This window comes from Ixodes scapularis, unplaced genomic scaffold (assembly GCF_016920785.2).
Source record: "Ixodes scapularis isolate PalLabHiFi unplaced genomic scaffold, ASM1692078v2 PGA_scaffold5__190_contigs__length_132052651, whole genome shotgun sequence".
Lineage (NCBI taxonomy): Eukaryota > Metazoa > Arthropoda > Arachnida > Ixodida > Ixodidae > Ixodes > Ixodes scapularis.
Window position 1 is genome coordinate 31,111,539 of NW_024609880.1, and position 23,013 is coordinate 31,134,551.

The 23,013-nt window shown below is 47.7% G+C and overlaps 1 protein-coding gene across 1 annotated transcript in view; it reads left to right on the forward strand.

Annotated features, from left to right (window-relative positions):
- The first annotated feature begins 1,671 nt into the window (after nt 1-1,671).
- The window catches only part of LOC8036482 (cryptochrome-1-like), a 33,416-nt gene continuing 12,074 nt past the window's right edge, over nt 1,672-23,013 (forward strand). Inside the window, exons 1-6 of the mRNA XM_029977307.4 lie at nt 1,672-1,924; nt 2,001-2,109; nt 12,925-13,240; nt 15,575-15,663; nt 18,672-18,812; nt 19,679-19,846. Coding sequence (XP_029833167.4) covers nt 1,731-1,924; nt 2,001-2,109; nt 12,925-13,240; nt 15,575-15,663; nt 18,672-18,812; nt 19,679-19,846 — 1,017 coding nt within the window. The 5' untranslated portion in view covers nt 1,672-1,730. The remainder of the gene's footprint in view (nt 1,925-2,000; nt 2,110-12,924; nt 13,241-15,574; nt 15,664-18,671; nt 18,813-19,678; nt 19,847-23,013) is intronic.

Sequence of the window (23,013 nt, forward strand, 5' to 3'; positions counted from 1 at the left end):
GATTTCTCTTAATTCGCTTTATAGTCCTTCTTAATTCCCATCGATTACCCTTACTTCTCTTTAATCCCTCATAATTCACTTTAATTCCTCTTAATTCACTTTAATTCCCCTTAATTCGCTTTGTCATCCTTCTTAATTCCATTGCCTCTAATTCGCCTGAGTGGTCACGTAAAGTTGCTTCGCCATTAAGTCGTGTAAACGCTGATCGGGCTGCTTATTTTAGAAAAGTGTGGTTCACGAGACGAGGCCAACATTTCCCGAGCTTGTTACGCATGCGACCACCTTCGTCACGCTAAAACATTTTTTAGGGAGATTCCTCTCGTATTATAAACTGCAGAAAATCAAGTGGCCGTCGCGTGGTGTTACGTAATCTCCGCCGGGCTTGGGCTGCACGTGCAAAATGTTATCAAAGGCGAGGGGATGAATCATACTTTTGGTTTCTGGCCTATGTGTTCGTTACCACCCGATATAAAAGGGTAGAGCCATTAGCATTCATCCATCCACTCATCCATCCAGGAGGCGGAGCATCTAATTATAGTAATTACAGGACCGCACGCCAGCACGACGCTCAATAATACAAATCGGGTTGTTTACTTATTTATTCAGTTTGGTCTTTCGTTAGTTAGTTAATTAGTTAGTTGTTTAGATTGTTAGGCATTTAACTGGTTATTTAGTTTGTTAGTCGCTTGTTTGTTTGTTTTCATATGTCCATAACGAAGTCTCCTATTTTGTCGGGTTCATTGCGCTTCTACAAACGCCATAATCTTTTTCGGCTTCTTGCCTCCCACGGAAATAAAAGTGGTATATTGCGCCGTTTGCCACATATTTTGAAAGGTAAAGAAAAGATAAAAGCCGCTCACCGTCTAATTCGGCCCTGTAACGCCGAATTAGAGCGCAGCTGTTGAGGAGGAGGAGGAGGGAAGGGTACTGAGGGTAACGTGTTCTCGGGGGGGGGGGGGGGGGGGGGTCACGCGACCTCACGGTTACGCCGACGGCGACGGCGACGCCACTCATTCCGGAAACGGGCGCCTAAGAGCTGCTCTCTAAAACAAATTATGTACCGGGATTGATTAATAAATTAAAGGGTGACGATCAATCGGGTTGAAAACTTTAATCGACGCCCAGCCCTAGTTTTATTTGAAGCTAACAACACAGTCATTTCCGCAAAACGAGGATCTACCCCAAGACCACACCAGACTCTGACACCGGTACCTAGCCTTCGACATACTTTCGCGCTCGTCACTCAGAAAAGCAGGCCGCGCGCCATCCGAACATCTCAATCCGTCGACGGGCGCGAATTTATCGGCAATCAGAGAAAGGGGAAGCAAGCCTCCCCACGGTGCTTTTTCTCGGGTTACATAACCCCGATCGAGAACACTGCGGCTCGCCGACCACGTGATGCCTGGCGCGGGGAGTCCCGACTCCAGCAGCAACAATTTCCAACGAGGGGGCGTCTTCCTAGCCGTCGGAGCACGACGCTTTCAACGTGACCGTCAACGTGACCATAGCGACGGCGGTCTCGTCCGCATGACGTCGCAGACGTCGCGCACCAATGGAGGCGTGCCACCGGGCGCCGGTCACGTTTTCGCGGTCGTGCTCGCCGAGCTCCTTGGACATCTGCACCGCCGGAACACACTCGCAGTCCCTGAAGATGAGGCAGACGGTCGCGCCCGACGTCGGAAGGTCGGGGCTTACGTAAAGGGTCGCGGCGGACGTGATCGCGTTCCCTAATGTCCACGTCCCAGACGTCTACCACGGCGGAAAGTGGTGGGCGGAACGTGGTGCACTGGTTCCGGAAGGGCCTGCGGCTCCACGACCAGCCCTCGTTGAAAGTCGGACTTCAGGGTGCCAGGACGTGCCGGTGCATCTACATTCTGGATCCCTGGTTCGCGGGATCTTCCAACGCCGGGCTCAACAAATGGAGGTGTGGTGGCTTCCGGTCCGCTTTTGGCACCGGTGGTGGCCGCGCGGGAAAGTTTGACGGTGCGCGTTCGCCGCAGGTTCCTGCTCCAGTGTCTCGAAGACTTGGATGCCAGGCTGCGCAAGCTCAACTCGCGGCTCTTCGTGATTCGGGGACAGCCGGCCGACGTGTTCCCCAAGCTGATAAAGGTGCGTGCGCTATCTTTCTTTTAGGGGCGAAGCTCCTTAGGGTCTAGCCTTGTCCGTCCGGCGTCCGTGCTCACATTGATTGCCATCCCATCTGTCCTCTTAAAAAGAAAAAAAAAAATCTTTGCGCAGTCGACAGGATTCGAACCTGTGCGGGGAGACCCCAATGGATTTCTAGTCCCTCGCCTTAACTACTCGGCCACGACTGTGGGACGAGTAGGGGGCTCTGAGATGTGGTAGTAACTCAGGAGCTGGGGATGTCATGGATGAAACCTTGCATGAAACGAGCAATAAAAAAAAAATCGGCACCATCAGCACTATCTATGAACAAAATCAGTATCATCAGCACCACCAGAGTTTCGAGCCCAATCAACACCATTCACCACGTGGAGAAGCCGTCATTTTTTTTCTTGTTTGCTTTTGTTTTTATGTCACGATTTTTTTATGTACATACATCACAGAGAAGAAACGGTGTTCGCTGCAGGCATGGTGACAAAATATGATGTGTATGCTTGGATTAAAAATTAAAACAGCGCGAGGACACGGACAAGAACAAGAAGGACACGGACAAGAACACTTCTTGTCCTTGTCCGTGTCCTTGCGCTGTTTTAATTTTTAATCATGAAATACCCACTAGCCCAAACTTTTACGTTAGTGTATGCTCGGAACATGTCTAAAGACAGTTTTCGTATAACCGATGTGAAACGACCATCATACAGGCAGTCCACAGGCGGTCTTTCGTACGATGTATTTGGCAGTGTGACCGCCGTTTTACAGAGACACGCTTTTAATCAGTATTTCGGGTAGACGCATGAAGCATTCATGTTGCAATCACGTTTAAAGGGGAAGAAATATAAAAGTAGAAAGAATTCACTCTTCGGAAATCCGAGGCAGGCGCACAATTCCAGGAAAGAAAAAAAAAAGAAGTCGATGTTGCTGGAAACGGAAGCTAACGCAATCATGAGGGTCAAGTTTCGCCCCTGACGTATTTTGTGACGTTAATGATGTAACGTCATCATGATGTCTTATGGTTGGTTCGTTGTGATGAAGGTGCCATCTTGATTTTTGAAGCTTCCTTCTGCTTGCAGGCTGATCGAAACGTTCGTTAATGTAAAAAAAAAAAAAAAAAAGTATGAACGTGGGCGCGTATTGGAAGTTGAAACAGCCCTCCAAGGTCATTTTTCTTTTTGACACACCGACTTTTTTTTAGGAAGAAATGTTTAGTTTTTGGTGACATATAGCAATTGAACAAAATAAATCTGGGCAACGTTTCGCCCGTGACATCATCTCTCTGCAGATACCCCCCTTCCCTTTTCCCCCCACCCTGACTCATAAATCCACCCCTGTTCCAGCACCCTTTCAGCACCTTTATTTCTATTTAATACACCCTTTTTGATCGCAAGAGAAAGTGTTGCAAAACCCTTGTGGCTGTAAAAGGCCGTGGGAAAAGGGTGAAATGTGACGAACGCGCGAATAATTGTTGCCCCTACCGATGCTTTCTACTTGGAGATACATTCCTTGAACTTAGATAGTACGCTTTATGTGGGGTATTGACAAGAATAAAGCAACGTATACCGGCAACTTTCGTAATAACGAAGAGGGTCACTTGCGGATGAGTGTCACTGAAATTCGAGTAAATACGGCGGTGGAACATTCAACAAGGTCGCGATTCCGACCTCGTACGAGATCGTGCGTCTAACGTCTAGCTGTATTTGCCTTTTCTGTCTACGTTATATCTGCGTGCTGCTCATGTTGCTCGTACATTTGTTGCTCGTAATTTGTTGCTATATCAGGCTGCTAAGATCGCTAGCATCATATTTTTAGGGTCCTTGCCAGCGGCGTTGTAGTCCTGGGACAAGCTAACTTACACCTAAGGGTGTAATCGTCTTTTTCTTTTTTTTTTTTTTTGTGTGTTTGTACTTTTTCAGCAGCGCTGGAACGGGAACGCGACGGATGGATAAGCACGAAAATCAGAGTAACGGGGAAAAGGGCCCGAACAAACAATAAAATAAAGTAAACATAGAGAAAAGCTATGTGTGTTGCGTCATCTTTTCTAGCCTCTCGCATTCTTCTCAATATAGCTCGTCGCGAACGTGCGACATTTGACTTACATAACATCGTGCCGGAAGCTTGTGCAGATTGGCTCCTGGAAGGTGCTTCTCCTTTCCTTCGACGCCATTTACATCTCTCTCTCTCTCTCTCTGTCTGTCATTGAACTGCACTTCTGTCACACACACACACACACACATATAAAGTTAATTAAAAAAAGCTTTATCGTTCACGTTTCTAACGATTGTGAGAAAGAAAAGGATTAAGAAAACTAGGGTATACAAAAATAGACGCTTGTTTGCTCTTTGTCACAAAAGGCGCCTTTAAAAATTATTGCATGATTACTGTAAAACCCTTAATGTTCGCGAGCCCTAAATTTTCGCGAATTTCACGAATTGAAGAATTCGCGAAATTTAAGGGCGCGCGAAAATTTCGGTCCTTAAAATTTTCAATGCAGGCGTCTGCAATTCGCGAAATTTAGTGGTCGCGATTATGTCATCTGTGACCGATTCGCGAAAAATTGGGGCCGCGAAAATAAAGGGTTTTACAGTATCTCCATCGCAACCTGTCGAGCGATAATACAGAACAATCGCCCGTGTCTCGTGACATCATAACGTCACGTGACTTCATGACATCATTGTGTCACGTGACGTCATGATGTGACGCGACGTCACGTCAGTGATGCCGTGGTGTCACGTGACATTACGAGATCACGTGACGTCATGATGTGACGCGACGTCACGTCAGTGATGCCGTGGTGTCACGTGACATTACGAGATCACGTGATATCATAAAGTCACGTGACACGATGACGTCACGTAGAACCATGACGTAACACTCGCAGTGTGACCTTGAATGGCCTCCATATGGCGAATTCGCGTGGTCAACCGCCGGAGGGCCCTTCCCGGCAGCACCGGCAACGAAAACCGCGCCAGTGGCGAACCACGTGACCAATCCCGCGTGAGCTTTGTTAACTTCTTCGATTATTGTTTGATTCAATAGACAACAACATATGGGCGGACTCTGAGATGTGGATAAACAAAAGTAGCGTCACAATGTTGTTTTTTTTTGTTTTTACATATATACATTTATTGACATAACCACAGTCAGCACAGCTTACAAGATCTTGAGGTATAAACTTAATAGGAGGGCAGTTTAATTAACATACATGCTAAAAGAGTAGCGCAAGAAAGACGGCACATATAAGAAGTAAAACACAGGACGAGCCATGTATGTTAACGACCATCCAGCCCGTCAATTCACTATTTTAAAATTTTTAGATTAATAAATCTGTGGAGCCAGATGCGACAAATCTTAATATAATTTGTTTAGATTTCCGAATTGTTGCTTTTTACGAGGCTCCAAGAAGGCTTACACTCTTATTTTCTTTGTTATTACCTTTTTTTTTTTTTTTTTGTAATCCTCGGCTTTTTCTTGCGTACACTCCATTGAAATTGGAATGCACGTTCAAGTGTCAAACTGTACCACTTTTTTTTTACAGCGTTGTAGTAATACGCTGTGTCCCAGAGCAAACTGACCTTGCGCGAGCTTCCTTTAAAATATTATATCTGTATCTTCGTTGTTTTTGCTATCTTTTTTCGGAACACAATGGGGTGTCTGTCTCATCGGTTTCGTTTTCTTGTCGAATCCGCTATCGGCGAACATTGTTTCCTTTGGTTCTCTTTCCCTATTCGGATGTGACGATACCGGATACAGTCTGGCAGATAAGCTGCCCGACCTCTTGCAGATCGGGCAAACATTGTGCCGGTAAATTGCCGGCACACGCCTGAGAGGCGCGCCGTCCGAACGGCGCGCACTCGCCAAAGCCTTTGACCACGCGAACGCCCTTGCCGAAGACGTGGCAAAATATTTTGCCGGAAAATGACCACCCGAATTCGCCATTACTGTCGAGGCCGGTTATAACGAAGTCGGTTATAAGGAAATAGCGGCTACAGCGAAGCGACCACGATTTTCCATTCCCTTTTGCACTTCGTTATAACGAGTCGGTTATAACGAAATAGCGGATATATCGAAGGGATTTCCGATTCCCGTTGACTTCGTATTTATAGTTGGTGACAGGCTATACGAGTGAAGTGGAAGCTCCTCGACCTCTTTCTACGGAGAGAACGCTGGAGATACAAAACTTGAAAGTATAAAACAAAGAGGACGAGGACGGGAACAGGACATATCTTTCATTTAGCAACAACATAGAATGGCACAACGATAAAACCGCCCCCCAAGGGTCTCAACGTTCTCAAAGAGGGAAAGGAGGTACTAGTTATAAAGGAAAGGGAATACACTAAATAGAAAAGTTTGAAAAGCGCATCAGTAATCTAGTTATCTCCGATTACTTGGAATTCAACCTTTGCCATTGTCAGTGGTAATGCAGAATTATTCTTGTTTGCAGTCCAAAAAGGGAAATGTACTATAAATATAAGAGTCTAAAAAGCTGTAGCGTCACGACGAGGTGTCAGTATTCTAGTCATCTCTGGTGTTAAGAATTCGACCTCTGTCTTTGTCAATGATAATGAAGGTGCAGAAATGTTGTTGCTAACAGTCCCCATGGCAAATGATTCGATGATCTCTCTCCCAAATCTGTTGTTGTGCCCGCCCAGTTTTTTAGTATCAGAAAAATGCAGAAAAAGGGCTATCAACGATCAGTTGAAAAAGTCCTTCCAGGGTTGCCTAGTTTTTAGGTATGTTGACGATTACTTGGTCATTTATCCAGACGCTGCGTCCGCTGACAGCATCTTTGAAGTTTTCAAAGACTGTGCGGTAGGGCTAACTTTTACCCGGGAAAATCCTTCAGTGGAAGGATTACAATTTCTGGATTTACGATTGCATCCTCATTCCTCAGGTGTTTGTTGGGCCTTCCAGCAGAGGTCGGAGAAGCCAGTCCTCCCTTTCACTAGTGCTCACTCCAAGTCCGTTAAGCATGGCATCGTAAGGTCACTTTTCAAGTCTTCATTCTCCAAGTCGTGCACGCATTTCTTCTAAAGTAGCCTCAAGTTGCAGCGGAGGTTAGAAAAAGCAGGCTTTCCTGCTGACCTACTTCGTTCCACCCTTGAGAGGTTCATTATCAAAGCACAACTTCCGCAAGCTGTTTCAAAAAAGAAAGGTCGTTTCGCTGTGATTCCCTACATGCACAATTCCGCGCACCGTTAAAGGTCTATCGCGTCCAAGATCGATTCGAGTGTGGTTTTTTCTTGTCGTATGCGCCTCAAACAGATGTGCAAAAAGGTTAACGGGAGCGACAGTCCCCGAGGGTGCAATGTAAAACATGCCAAAAAGTTCGTAGAACGCGGAGAAAAGAAGGTTTATTCGATTCCACTAAGCTGTGGCAGTCAGTACATTGGAGAGACTGGGAGATGCGTCAACCACCGACTCAGAGAACATAACTTGGAAGCATCAAAGGCTTCAACTGAGTCGTATCACCCCATTGTCGTTCACAGCCGCACATGCGATGACTGTACTCCTCATTTTTCTGATACTAAAATACTGGGCGGGCGCAACAACAGATTTGGGAGAGAGATCATCGAATCATTTGCCATGGGGACTGTTAGCAACAACATTTCTGCACCTTCATTATCATTGACAAAGACAGAGGTCGAATTCTTAACACCAGAGATGACTAGAATACTGACACCTCGTCGTGACGCTACAGCTTTTTAAACTCTAATATTTATAGTACATTTCCCTTTTTGGACTGCAAACAAGAATAATTCTGCATTATCACTGACAATGACAAAGGCCCTATTCTAAGTAATCGAAAAATAACTAGATTACTGACGCGCTTTTCAAACTTTTCTATTTATTGTATTCCCTTTCCTTTATAACTAGTATCTCCTTTCCCTCTTTGAGAACGTTGAGACCCTTGCGGGGCGGTTTTATCATTGTGCCATTCTATGTTGTTGCTAATTGAAAGATGTCCTGTTCCCGTCCTCGTCCTCTCTGTTTTATACTTTCAAGTTTTGTATCTATTAACCAACACGCTCGTTTTCAATTGTAACGCTGGAGAGGATGTGACATCTTCACTAGCGTTTGTTCTGCTAAAGTTGGAAGGGGTGGGAGGAGCTTCCACTTCACCTGTCACCGACAACAACTACCTCGAATTTAGAGATAATAATTAGCATGAAAAGAAGATTAAAGCCCGGGTATTCCGGAGATGTAGTTCGGGTGTGGACCGCTGGAGCACGCGCCGGGCGAAAGGCTGTTGCAGGTGCAGCGACCGATCCGTCTGTGGTAAGGGTATATGATAGAGATGACTCCCCGTATCCTGCACACAGTCTAAAAGTAGGGGAAATATCCCGGTTTTTCCAGTACTCGCAATACCCGGTGTGAGAGCACGTTTCCACATGGACTTTTCTATGCACGGGGTCATTTCGGTGTATGTGCCTCGTAGAGGATGTTACAAAACCAAAACCAACACACACAAAACAAATCAAATGTTCATAGATATTGTGGGATTGCCGTAGAGACGCAAGTAAAAAGACCCATTAAAGCGTCGAAAACAACGAAAACCATGCACTGAAAAGTACGTGCCCCAAAACGTCCGCCCGCCATAAATGTCCGTCAACCGAAATGCCGGAGCGTCCATCCTTTCCTGGGCCAATAAAGATTATTATTATTATCATTATTATTACCGTCGACTAATCAGGAGTACGAGTGTGCGACGATCTTCAATCTGTGTACACGCGTTTCCCACCAAACACGTATCGTGGGCAACACGTTTTATGAACACGTGTTTCGTGGGAACTTGTTTTGTGGATACATGCTCCTGCGACGTTTCATCGACAACGTTTTTTTTTTTTTTTTTTTTTTTTATTAAGTAAATAATCAAACTTGGAAGATGCTATAGGCTACCGCGTGATTCGCTGAGACGTGTTTACCTAAGCCTCGGCACCCCCCTCCTCTTTCTGCCCCTATAAATAAAGAGTCGCGAAAGGTTCGTTGCGAAAACAGCACTTCACGTCTTTTCCTTGGGGAAGGGCATCCTTTTGTGTTCTCCTCATTCGAAGATGTGTCCCCCCTCCCACGTCTCCCGCTCAGGGCTGGCGAATGGCGGCGACACCGTCTGGATTTTTGTGGCTGAGCAGCGCCTGAGGCTTCGTTCTCCCCCAACCAGAGTGGGCCCTAATTTGTATTTTTGTTTCCGGTTGTTCCGAAACCGACTTGAAAAGACGCCGATCCTTTGTTTGGGTCCGGAGTCCCTCGGCGTCGATTGATTTATGAAGCGGGGTGCTCGCGCCGGCCAACAAGTGTCCCTGAGCCGAGTGGCCGCAAAAGCCGGCAAGAGAACGAAACATGCAAAAACCAAAACTAAAACAAACAAAACATATACGGTATATATATTTTTTTTTCGGGGGGGGGGGGGGGGGGGGGTAGGCATTGCAAGACACACAAGACGAATCTGGCGTTGGACTAAATACGGTAATATGACACTGCTTCCCGGCAAAATTTTGATAGTCACTGATTTGTCTCGAAATTGGTTCAACACATTAATTGACAGATTTAAACTTGTAACCCAAATTACAGGTCACTTTTTTTTTTTGAGAAAAGGGGGGGGGGGGGGGGTGTTGAGACGCTGAGATGCTCTACTGGCAACACTAAAAGTTTTGTTTGCTGAACCAGTGAGCATTGGCAGCGATCAAAATTCTGTCCCCACAATAACACTCATAATACACCATCCTTTTCGCTAGAGGCCCGAAAGCCCTAAGCGATCGTTGTATACAGACCTATTTTCAATCAATTTAATGTGAGGGAATGTATAAAAAAAATCTCTACGTATGCATAAAAAAAAAAGGTACACACGCGCGCGCGCGCATACGTTGTTCGGAAATTTGGGAAGTGGATTCATGACCTCGACGAAGACTCCTTGCCGTCTATCAAAAGAATAGGCTTTTCCTCTCCCAAGAATGCATGAAATCCCTTCTTTTACCACTTAATCAGAGAGCGTCAAGTGGCACCATGGTATAGGATGACTATTCCTTATTGTCGGCCAGTTCGCGCGCGAAGGTCAGACAAAGTAACCACATATTTTGCTAGACAAGCGTGTCAAAGTAGTTTTTCATTTGCTTTGAAACCCCCGAGGGAAAGCTCAGGCATCCTGATATCAAAAGTGAGTGGCCCGGTATCGACAGGTGAAAGTGAATGCCACCGTGAGCGATGGCTATCTTCCCGAGTTCCGGCGACAAGGAAGCGACTTTGGAGTTTCAAGTAGAAAGCTCAGCGGACTTTCAGAGATGCAGAATAGTCGTCGGGGGCCTTGTGGACACACACAAAAAATCGTTCATTGACAGTCCCAGTTCACGGGTACTTTAACCGCACACGCCCAGAAGAATAAAAGGAGGATATCGCAGCTGAATTAGAACTGAAACAGGGGTATTTTACGAATTCAGGTGTCACCAAAGGTGCTGCATTCTACCCGTTCGGATTGCGCTAGTCGCGAAAGAATTCCATCTCTCCATCAAAAAAAAAAAATATTTATATTATGTTGCTTGTATGTTTAGACAGCCTTAATGCTAATACGCCTCAACGGGTGGCTTGTCTCTTAGCTGTAGATGAGAAATTTAGCCAGTGCAGTGCAACCGCACGCATAATATCCGTACCGCACGCATAGTACAACCGCACGGTACGAAACTTATCCAGATCGAAACGGGCGGGGAATGGGGATCAAACCCAAAAGGTTCTGCAGCGCAAGCTTCCGCTCCACGCTCCGAGTTGAGAGGCCACCGAGCCCTCCTAAAAAATAGAGAAAAAAGCCCCGTCTTTTACTCAGCTTATCTTCGGACGCTCAACCCAGAAACGGAGGGGCTGTGTGTGTGTGTGAGAGAGAGTGCGTGTGTGTGTGTGTGTGGGGGGGGGGGGGGAGATTATCTAATTTTTTTCGGATTAGGCAGGAAAAAAAGACGAAGACTGTTGGAGGGGGATTGTGCGCCTTCGTCTGTTCCGTCCCTGTTTTGCGAGTTTGCGCTGAGGCGTGGAAACAGAAGGGAATAGTAGTAGATCGTTTCTCTCCTCCGCTGCGGTATCCGCGAAGAAAACGCCGCAGCTGCGCATGCGCGCCGCCAGCCTTGTCTGCATAGTTCAAGGTCGTGTGGCGGATTACGGAGCGCTATCCGGGTGCTTAGCGGGCTGCGGAAACGCTGCGAAATAGCGTTTTTGCTAGCGTTGCAGGGGCTGGCGGCAGCGTGCTGAAGACACGTTTTCTAGTCATTCGTCGTCATTCGCCGAAGAAGTTTTTAAAAAAACCCGTATAAGCGTTGAGACTTGCCGTTGAGAACACGTGGAAAGTTTCACGAAAGCGCAGTGCCGCAGGAAAAGGGCACAACTCGTCGAAAGCATGTTTCGCCGATCTCGCGGCGTGATCAACACTTCCTTGGCACGCCGAAGTGTTTGACATGTCACGGGACTGTAATTTGACATTGTAAAAGCATTATAGGTACCCTCCGCCACACAGCACGAACAAACTAGCGCCGGTTCTTCCAGTTTTTCTTTTCTCCTTAGATGTTAATGATGTTTAGAAGACTGTTATATGCTAATATGCAAACTAAGCAGTAGATCTTAGGTTGGATATTACGCTGTTGCACGTGGCGGACTGCGGGTCCCCTCCCTCCCTCAAAAAGGCGTACTTCAGACCGAATAATGAAACAGGCGTCCTCGCGGTACCGCTGCCTACCCAGACACAACCGCTGCTTCCCGTTGAAGTTTGATTATGACCACATTTGCTTTACATGGACAGAAACATGTCCGAGTACGTGGATTGAACCGGTGGACACGTTTGCTTGAAGCATCACATGAATGGTCGAGGACTGTTCTAAGCGCTGGTTTTATTTTGTGAAACGTACGTTCGCACAAATGATCGATTAAATGATAAGTCTTCGTGGTCAATGCTTCCGAACCATGGCGGAAGCAGTTGGACCAGCCATGCGTCTATTTTCCGTCGCGTGATTGATGAAAGGAGGGCAGCTGATTGGTCCAACCAGCATCTTCCACCGCCACGAAGTAGAGTTCATCGCCGTTTTACAGAATCGTACGCCATGTGGCGACAGGAAGCTACCGGTGTCGGCGCGGGCGTCCCTGACGCACCAGAACAGTGGACGTGGTTCCGAGGACGTAGGTATTCAAGATATCCCAACGTTCCACAGACGTCTTAGGTTATTTTATCTGTGACACCCGGATAACGCGCCCTCGGTTCCGGCGTTGGGCAAAGTACATCCAAAAAAGGACTTCAAAGAAAGTACAAAGTAAATGAAACGTTATGTGCTTAGTAAATAAGTACGCCGGATGTAATGTACTTGAAGTGAAGTACTATAAATAGAATGTACTTTTAAGGGAAGCACACTTTTTAAGACAATCTCACGATGTCCTTCCATTCCCCTATAGTGTTTTTGTTTTGTTTTTACTGGCATGGGGGGGGGGGGGGGGGGCATTGCTTCAAGGGTAATCGGGAGTGCATCAAGTATTTTCGGAAATGACGGTGAATTTTAATTGAATAAATCAAGTAACTTCAAAGTTGACTAACCATAATATTGTAACAGAAATTTAACGAGATTAAATTTGGGGAATGTACTTTGAAGTCGGGAGCTGTACTTTCTTCGGAAAGTGCTTGGAAAAAATACTTTAGGTAAAGTATACAAGTACATATACTCAGAGAATGTACTCCTTGTAGTCGTAATATAAGTACTTCCCAACACTGCTCGGTCCTCGGTCGGTGCACGCGCTCCGTGACCGTGACCTCCCTCCCTCCCTGCCCCCCTGGGCGCGCAGGAGTGGCGCGTGACGCACCTGACGTTCGAGAAGGACCCGGAGCCGTACGGGGCCATCCGGGACCAGAACATCACGGCGCTGGCCCACGAGATGGGCGTGACGGTGGTGTGCGAGCCGTCGCACACCCTGTACCCGCTCGAGCGCATCCTGGAGCGCCACGGGGGCAAGGCGCCTCTCACCTACCGCCAGTTCCAGGGGGTCCTGGTGGCCATGGAGCCGCCGCCCGCGCCCGTGCCGGCCCCGGAAGCCCTGTCGCGCACGCCCATCGACGAGGACCACGACGACCGCTTCGCTGTGCCCACCCTCGCCGAGCTCGGTATACGATCGACACATATCTTACGATTGGTGTTCGCATGCAGACGCGTTGACAGAAGTATTTAGCTGTGCCTCACGCATGTTCCAAGCATGTTTGCCTCATACATATGTCTGCAGACAACCTTCTAGCATGTATCATAGCAGTGTGACCGCGGCTCGAGTGTATACGGCGAGCAAGTGCTCCAAGATGCGTTTTCGGCGCATCGGAACGCGAGGAAGGGCGCGCCAGTCATAAGCACTCTCTGCCTGTGATGACACTCGGTCGCACGCGCGCAGCCAAAGCCCGGCGAGAAGCAACGAACGCGTCCTGGAGGTCTAGAATAGATCGTATACAGGCCCTAATGCTGAATTTTCTACGTCGTCTGCCGGAGGCCATTGCGGGGCACGTATTGGATCCAAGTGCTGCGCTAGCGTTCGGCTGGGACTCGCCTGCTCGCCTGCTCACCGATTGGACCCGAGTCCCTACCGAATGCTGACACTGCACTCGGGTTCAATCTCTGCTCCGGACTGGACTCCGGTAGGTGATGCATTTCGACCTTGTTGTTATTCAGGAAATGTTGCTCGGGTGCATCGCTCGAAATCAGAAAAGGAGCAAATTCCAAACATAATGTTGGATAAGATCTTTCTTTAGTTGAATTTAGCTGAACCCAAACTTGCAAGGTCTTGCCAATTCATCAAATTATCTATCCTTGCACCACGAGACAAAACAAAAAGTGAAAACTTCTCGTGAACATTGTTTATGGACTTTTCAGTCGGTCTGTAGGTCGCAACTAGTGCCACTAAATAAGCTACGCTTCAGAGAAACGATACTTGGTCATATTGTCTTATACCCGTGCCACACGGGCAACTCAAATGCCATTTGCAACAATGACATTCGTGTGATCAACGAATCGGCTCGCGATCTGTCGCGCGTGGAACGCCCCACGCCCGGAGTGTCGCGCGCTGATCGGCCGATCGTTCAACTGTCATTCGTTGTAAATGGCATTCGAGTTACATATGGCACGGGTATTAAAATCATGGTTGTCAGTTATCTGAAGCTTTATCTGAAATCACAGGAAACGCTTTTCCGCCCTCCACAAATGTTTAAACAGTTCGCAACAGAGCAAAGCAATATTACGTGACCTTCCTAACGTCGAATCTAATGCTGAGCAAGTCGCACTTTTGAATCATGACGATCGGCACTTGCGTCTACTACGAACCAATGCATTTGGTATACCCGTTCTCCAACAAAAGTGCGGAATCAAACTCGATGCTTCTAAATAATTTACCAGGAACATACATTCTCTACTTCGCTCATTTGCACTGGTCAGTGCTCCTCTTCAGCGCCAAATCCTCCACAAGCGGTTTTGAAACCCCTGTCTAATGGCGAATTCCACTGGTCGTTTTGGAGCGCGCCGGGATCAGTTGACCAGATCCAGAATGGAGCACACGATCCGAACGGGGTCGCGCCGCCTTCGGATTCCCACGGAATATGACCACTGCTCCGGGGATCGGCGGATGCCTTCCCGTCATTCACTCGCCCGGGAATTCCCTCTTTGCAGCCGCCGCGATCGATTCGAATACGTTTTCGCAATCGCGGCGCTAACACGTGTTCGACGCACAAGCGGCCGCCGCCGGAATGGCTCAGGATGCCGGAATGCCGGAAGCTGCTCGAGCAACTTGACGACGAACTGTCGTCAAGCAGCAGCATCAGTAAGGCGGGCGGTACAGGCGGCACCTCCCGAGCGGCCATTACGAGTTCTTCTGAGGCGAGATGGGCGAGATCAGGCGAGATGCCCCGCGAGAAAGGAAGTCACGTGTGTGCGCCGAGGGCTGGCCCGGCTGGCTTCCGGTTGAATCCACCGAGATCGGCGGAGCGACTTTTCTCGGATCCACATCGAGATCTGGAGCGGGAGCTAATCCAAAGCGACCAGTGGAACACGTCCGTCTCGATCCCGATCGCCCATGTGAAATAGGATCGCTCCAGAAGAGTCGATCCCGGCGCTCCAAAACGACCAGTGGAATTCGCCATGAGAGAACGCGTGCGCGTCGCACTGTCCGCGCTTTCGCGCTGCACCGAGGGAGAGGGTGGCCGCCGACGCCGTGATACCGGTTTCGCCTAAACAGCGGAGATGGCTTTCTCCGCTGTCTCGGCGGATTTCCACGACGATAGATGGCGGCTGCCACCCATCCCAATCGAAAGGGGAAAACCCCGATGTTGCGCGCGTCCAGCCGTTTCAGCGACACAAAAACTGTCGGCAGATCTACTCCCCAGGAAAGTATTTGATCGTTCTCTTTGGTCGGCATTACTCAATGGGCACCTTCGCTTACCCTTCCTCGGTTTCGAACCCTTCAGGTTTCGACACCGACAACCTCAAAGATGCCGTCTGGCCTGGTGGCGAGACGGAGGCTCTAGCGAGGCTCGAGCGCCACCTGGAACGCAAGGTACGTGTCTTATCACGAATACCACTAGACTAGAAGATAAGGCCTGCGCATGATACCTTTTACAACAGTAGACCCTTTTCAGAACAGCATCAATTAACATCGGCAGTCGCCATTTTTGGGGCACCAAGCGTGTTATAATGGGTCAGAGTCCTCACCGAATCGGAAGTACAGGATGTTCCCCCCCTCCCCCCCCCCCCCCCCCCAAAAAAAAAAAAAAGAAAAATTTACAGGGTTTTTTTAAGCGCAAAAATAAACTATGCATCGCCCAACGTTCATTCTCCGCCCAAATGTAGCGCTAGACGTCCGAACCAGGTGCCGAAGTTACAGCACGATCCGATATCTTGTTCAAAAGTTATAAGAAATGTTTTTAAACTTTCAATGGGGAAATGGGGCCCATTGTTGCCCGTTTTCGGTTTCTGTCGCCATAGAACTTGAATTCGAGAGCTCCGTCGGTCGCCATTTTCCCATTGTAATTATCAGAAAATCACTTATAACTTTTAAATAAGATAACGGTTAGTGTTGAAACTTTGGCATCTGGTTCGAACCTCTAGCGCATTTGGGTGAACAAATGAGCGTTCGGAGATGCGTAGTTTATTTTCGCGGTGAAAGAAACCTTGTAAATTCTTTTTTGGAACGCTCTGTATGTGTGCCCAAACAATGACGGATAATTGTCACAGCAGGTACTGAATGGCACGCACCATTAAAAAGGGTCTATTCTCCATCTCCACGACGACGTTTCGTCAAACGAAAGTTAACCTATATACGATGTCACATTGAGCAACGTTTTACCAAATGGTGATGTTCACTTTTGCAAGGAGCGTAATGGGGTACGCATTCTGTGCTTGTGTAGCGTCTAGTCATTCTGCTTCGTGATTGCATTACAGGATATCGTAATTTCCAGACTCCGCGAAATATATATGTTTAAAAGTTTATATTTTAGATACGGATGGGCTAGCTGGGCTGAGTTGGTTTTGCATCATGGCGTAGTACGCCAAAACAACACGGACGAAAATGAAGGGAAAACTGTACAGGACGCGGCGTAACTTTCAACTGAATGGTTTATTTCGATGACATACTTTTAAAAAATTGAAAACAGGCACACTTGGGAGAACACAAAACTCTACATTTCTTCTTCGTCCAAAGTCCAGTTTCTGTTTCGAGCAGTTGCGTTTTTTTTTTTTTTTTTTTTACTTTATTAAAAATTAACGTGACGCTGTAGCAAAATATTGATTGGGCATTCTTCTAAGGCCATAAAATATCTCCTGGCAAAAAAAAAAAAAAAAAAAAAAGTTTTGTACGACACCAATTTTTTTGAGCGCTAATAAAGTAGTTATTTTCCAAAGTGTGTTGTATATAAAAAAAAAAAAAATTACGTTTGGGCTATGCACGGGGTGTGGACTATGCACAGAGTGCGGACTATCCAAGGAAAACTTTATTTCTTCAGCCAAATGTGTTGACCGCAAGGACCAACACGTACATTTGGCAGGCCTTACAGAATTCGAATTCCTAAACGTACATTCCCGAAATTGGGCACGCGAATGTAGTTTTGCAAAAAGTTATATATCTCTCAATTACAAGGTAGGGAAATATTAAAAATAAAGCAAAATCGGAGGCCGTGTTTTTCATATGTCTTGTACCAGCCTGTTTGTCGTCTGCACGCCCCCGGGTGGCTTTCTGAACGCAAAAGCGCTAAAAACCAATGCCAGAGGCCAGCGACGAGCAAGATAATCGCGATACTTAATACTTTTCAACTAAATACATGAACAATGACCGGAGCAAGCTCACGAACAAGTGTGCCCAAGACGAACATCCGGATAGGGACAGCAAATGCACGGCCGCCATCTTTGCACTATTTTTAATATATTACCGTATTGACCTCAGCTGTGAAAAAAAAATACAGCCGGTTAGCTTCGCTGTATTGTTGAGAGATGAAATCTTGAAAAAAGTCCGGATTTATCACGACGACCCTGCACAATATGGTTTTCCTGGAAATACTTTCATATCCGCTTTGTTCTGAGCTTTCCAAGTTATCGGGGGTGTTAAGAAATCTTGAATATGTCACGCGCAAGAGCTTGCCAAACTTCCAGAAATCGCAAATTTAACATTTTGTTAAAACCTTTTTCAACCTGAACAATTTTTAATTCATAAAGGTAAGCTTTATTTTAAGTGTCCCCCCCCCCCCCCCCCCCCAAAAAAAAAAAAAAAAAAGTGAGTGCAAAATTATAGTAAAAGAAGAAACTTGGTCAAACATATGTATCCCTGACAGGCGGGAAACATCAGTTTTCGCTTCGGCCTAATCATCTAAAACATAAAGAAAAAAAAAATCCGCCGACTGCATTTTGCTGATGCTTTTATTGTAGGAATAGCCCGCAAACATAAATGTATCTCCATAAAAAAAAAAAAAATTTGCGGCGAGGAATATGAAAAATAGCATATTTTTTCAGACAGCGTACCCAGTGAATAGTCCGGAAAAGCAAATTTCAGCCGTAAAGAAATATTTTTTTTTCCTTAGATAGTCCGCGTCCGGTGCGAGTCTGCACCACTGTGCCGGACGTAAGATAATCATCATATGCAGCACACCTTGTCAAATGCCCGCTTTTTTTTTTTAGTTTACAAAGAAGATTGTATTTTATATAAATCACCATTTATTAACATATCACGTCATTAAAAAAAATCCATCACGTATCGTCATATTTAACGATCTATAAAAAAAAAATTTTTTTTATTGTCCGGCAAATACGGTAAATACTGCCCGCGGGGCCTTTGAAACGCAAGAGGACAAGCTCCTACCACCAAATCCATGCGCCCTTTCCGCTTTTAGCAGACTGAAGGCTGGAGGGGAGGCGAGCGAGGAGGCGAGTCCAATCACCTCGTCCCCAGCGTTCGCTCTGCTAAAGCAGAAAGAGTGGAGGGCAGTCTAGGAGGCGTTTGTCCGGCTCTTCCTAACCTGCTACAGGCTGATCGCTGTCCCCGCCGATGGATGAGAACACGCACGCTCTTCTTCGCAGGCGTGGGTGGCCAGCTTCGGAAGTCCCAAAATGACGCCCAAGAGCCTGCTAGCGAGTCAGACGGGACTGAGCCCGTACTTGCGCTTCGGCTGCCTATCGGCGCGCCTCTTCTACCATCAGCTGGCGGACCTTTACCGAAAGGTAATGGTAGGGGCGTCGGTTGAGGGAAGCACCACCCGGACAACACGTGATCTGTTCGTGAATCCACGCTCCACCGGACGTTCCCGACCTCACAGGCCGACGACACTCTCTGGGTTTGTCACTAACTGTATGCCGTAAAATCCCAAATAAACACCGATTCACGGTGGAGTGATAAAGGCGGAAAAATATGGGGTGGGCGATCTATCGGGAGCGGGCATCCGTTCGGGATTTTTCTTGACTTCTTGACATAAACGGGATACTACTTTAACGACTTTTAAACAGTCATCCGAATACCGATTGGAGATTTGCCACAAGCGCTGGGCCAGCATTTTTGCTCGGTCGCTGCGCTCAAATCGTGAATTGGGAATGGAAAAGGAGGACTCGAACAGGTCATGTGTTGTACCGCGCATTTCTAAGTGCCCTTTCTTCAGTAAATGAATCGCATATATCAGCATATTGATGGAGTGGTGTCCAATCTATTGTGAATCTTTCTTTTAGCGGTATATCTGTCATATGCAAATTCTGCGAGAAAACGTTTCGGCCTTAACAATTTAAAAGGAAATACATGGCTCAGGGAATATGTAAGCCACAAAATGCGGCAGCCGCTGGTAGCGACAGTAAAAGAATATATTGTTTGCAATGACGTGCTCGTTCAACTATATAAAATCAGCATTTGAAACCTTTCGTTACAGAAGCCTACGCCTTCTGGGCGAGTTGCGGTTCACACCACTAATGTATAATGTATATATGACATTCATTTCACGAAGGAATGGGGCTTTCGGGAAACGCGCGGTAGGTGGCGCTGGTTGTTTGGGGGCCTCGTGCGGCGGGTGCTACAGCGGCTGCATGCCTGCCTCTGCCCCCAGATCAAGAAGTCGAACCCGCCCCTATCGCTGCAGGGCCAGCTGCTGTGGCGAGAGTTCTTCTACTGCGCGGCCACCCGAAACCCAAACTTCGACCGCATGCACAATAACCCCATCTGCGTCCAGATCCCCTGGGACGTCAACGCCGAGGCCCTCGCAAAGTGGGCGAACGTGAGTCCCTCCCGCGAGGGGGAATGACGAAACAACCGCGGTGTGTCCGCCGTTCCGCTTTTTGAAAGCCCAAGTCACACTGCTCGCACATCATACACTTGAGAAACCATGTTCGCTGCACACACGATGACAGAATTACCTTCGCACGCGCCTCGAATGCGAGTTGGAAGCACGTTTCCTTCGTACATATGCGTGCTTCGAACATGTCTGCAGACGGTTTTTATACCGTTACACAAGGAATACCTCAGACAGAGGGAGTTTTAGGGAACTGTTTTTGCACATCCGATACGGTACTATGGGCCCTCCGGTACGCACTGCGCATATGCGAGTCTTCTGTGCTAGCGCATGCGCAGTGCGTACCGGAGCGCCCATCGTACCGTATCGGATGTGCAAAAACGCTTCCCTAAAACTCCCTATGAACCCTAAGACCTACCCTAAGGTTCCCTAAAACTCCCTAAGCAAAACTCCTTAATAGGGAATTTTAGGGAACTGTTTTTGCACGTCCGATACGGTACGACGGGCCCTCCGGTACGAACTGCGCATATGCGAGTCTTCTGTGGTAGCGCATGCGCAGTGCGTACCGGAGCGCCCATCGTACCGTATCGGATGTGCAAGAACGCTTCCCTAAAACTCCCTACAAACCCTAAGACCTACCCTAAGGTTCCCTAGAACTCCCTAAGCAAAACTCCTTAATAGGGAATTTCAGGGAACTGTTTTTGCACGTCCGATACGGTACGACGGGCCCTCCGGTACGAACTATACATATGCGAGTCTTCTGTGGTAGCGCATGCGCAGTGTGTACCGAAGGTCCCACTCCCTATTGTCTGCAGACTGTCTGTTGCACGACGCATTAGCAGTGCTCCCAAATGCGTATTCGGCGCATCGTACGCAAAGGGTGCACGCTGATCAAGGGCAACGGAGAGAACGCAGCGGGAACGCTCGATGACGCGAGAGTCAAGCGCGCCCTATTATCGGTTCAGGTCGAGGGGAAACAAAAGCACATCAGGAGGGCAAAGAGACGCACGAGGTGAGAGCACACGAACTTGCATGACGTGTATAGGTAGTATTCACTGGCGACCATAGCTGTATGCGCGAATGCTGGGCGTGTGCTGAAGGCGAGCTTCCACAGTTTTGTGGCAACGTGCATTCCGCATCAAGAGTGCCGGTCTTAGCAGCCTAGTAATGTGAGCTCGTTCTGAGCATGCGCTCTAAACAGCACCCACAAATATGGCGTCCTGTGGATACTCCCTATATTGTTCACCAACTAAGAAGCTGAAGTGGTAGTGAAATGCACCTTCGAAACACGTTAAATATCAAAAACCTATAATAAAAAAAGGAGGCCTTGGTTTCGGCGTTTTTGAAGAAGTTAAAAGTTTATCAGCTCGGCATCGTATGCTCTCTGTTATTTGTAAATTCTATAACACCTCTACAACTTGTGAAGCCGAAAGTCACAGTGAACGCAGGTGTTGCACTTGTATTATGAAAGCTTAATAAATTTGATGCTGGTCAAAGCTACATATTGAACATGTTTAAACTAGGGCTGGGGATTTGACCGATTAACGTATACCGATTAATCAATTCATGACTTAATTGCGATTAATTTTTTAACCCATTAATCGGTAAAATTTTGACGAACCAAAGAAAGTACAAATTTACCGCTTTTACCACGCAGGCGTGGACAAGTACACCTATAGACCATTCCATTCATAACTTCGTTTCAGCTTCCGTCCGAGCGCAGCCAAAGCTACGTGTGGCCAGAGCCAATCAGACGCCGGCAATAAGTCACGCGATCTCGCCTGCAACTTTGTATCACTCCGCTGCGCCGCTGGTCGTCCGCGCCCGCCGAGTATTTCGTCTGCTACGGGTGGTATCGTCTGCTACAGGTTTAAAAAATGCCCTTTCACGTTCTGAAATTTAGTCACAGGGGATGTCAGTACGTAGGCTGGCCGCTGCCGTCTGTGTCGGAGTTTTCCACCTGTTCGGCATAGTTTGGAGATGTAAGTACAGGTTGCAAGGTGCCCGATGACCCGGCCGTTGGTGTTTCCTTGTATTGTATGCATATACCAGGCCTCGAGGAGCAGTCCTTTTCACTCACCAGCTTCTCGGCGTTCAATGTGATCGGCAGGTAAAGGGGTGCCCTGAGTTCGCCGCGTATCAGTGAATTGTAGTGGCCCGGACGCTTTTCTTGTTTACGACGCATTCGCGGTACGATGCGGCCGGAGTCTCCTGCAGAATTCGAAAGCAGACATTCATCACGACCTCTCGCGCCTGACGCCCAAACGTACCTTTCCGAAAGGACGTTTTGAAGCGACTCGGTGAGGAAAGCAGCGAAGCACATGATTCGGCCATTAAGCGCGATCCAAACCAACGCTTCTTTTTGCGCCTGTAGGTCGTGCGGCTGCGGATGTGACGCATTTTCGTGACGTCGCGCCGCTTCTTCGCTCCTTCCGGGCGCGCATAAAAAAGTTGGTTGATTTCAACTTCTTTCTCAACGCGCACAAAAACGCGCGGTGACGTAGTAGGGCGCTCCTGTGTCCCGGCCAATCGGTGGAGGGCAAGCTAGATCCGGCTCCGCGTTTCTCGCCGTCTGGCTGCCCTCTCCTCCCCCCCCCCCCCCCCCCCCCCTTTTATTCTCTTCCAACATGACAACGCGATCTCTCTCTCTCTCTTTCTCTCGCCTTCTGGCCGGCCAGTCTGTCGCAGTTGCACCTTGCTTGTGCGCTCGTGCCTGCGTGCGCGCGTGCGCGCTCGCCCGAAGTTTCGCCCGTCCAAACCAAAGCGCACGGTTCTGACTCAGAAAGCGCGCCCGGAAACAGCAAAAACGCCACGAAATGCGTCACATCCGCAGCCGCACGACCTACAAGCGCAAAAAGAAGCGTTGGTTTGGATCGCGCTTTACGGGAACGAAATCACACAGAAAAACTGAGCGCTGCAGCCGTGTTGCCAGTGGATGTATGTGCTTTCACCAAACGACATGCATTTACATATATTAATAAAACCATAAACTTCAGATATTTAATTCCTTTAGTTGGAAATAATTATCAGCAGTAGATATCTGGAATATTGTGCACTGTTTACGTACAAAACAGTTATTTAGAAAAAAACACTTTTGCGGACTACTTTTTGGTGCGTAGGAATGCTCTTCTCGAAGTTGCGAACCGTCCCTC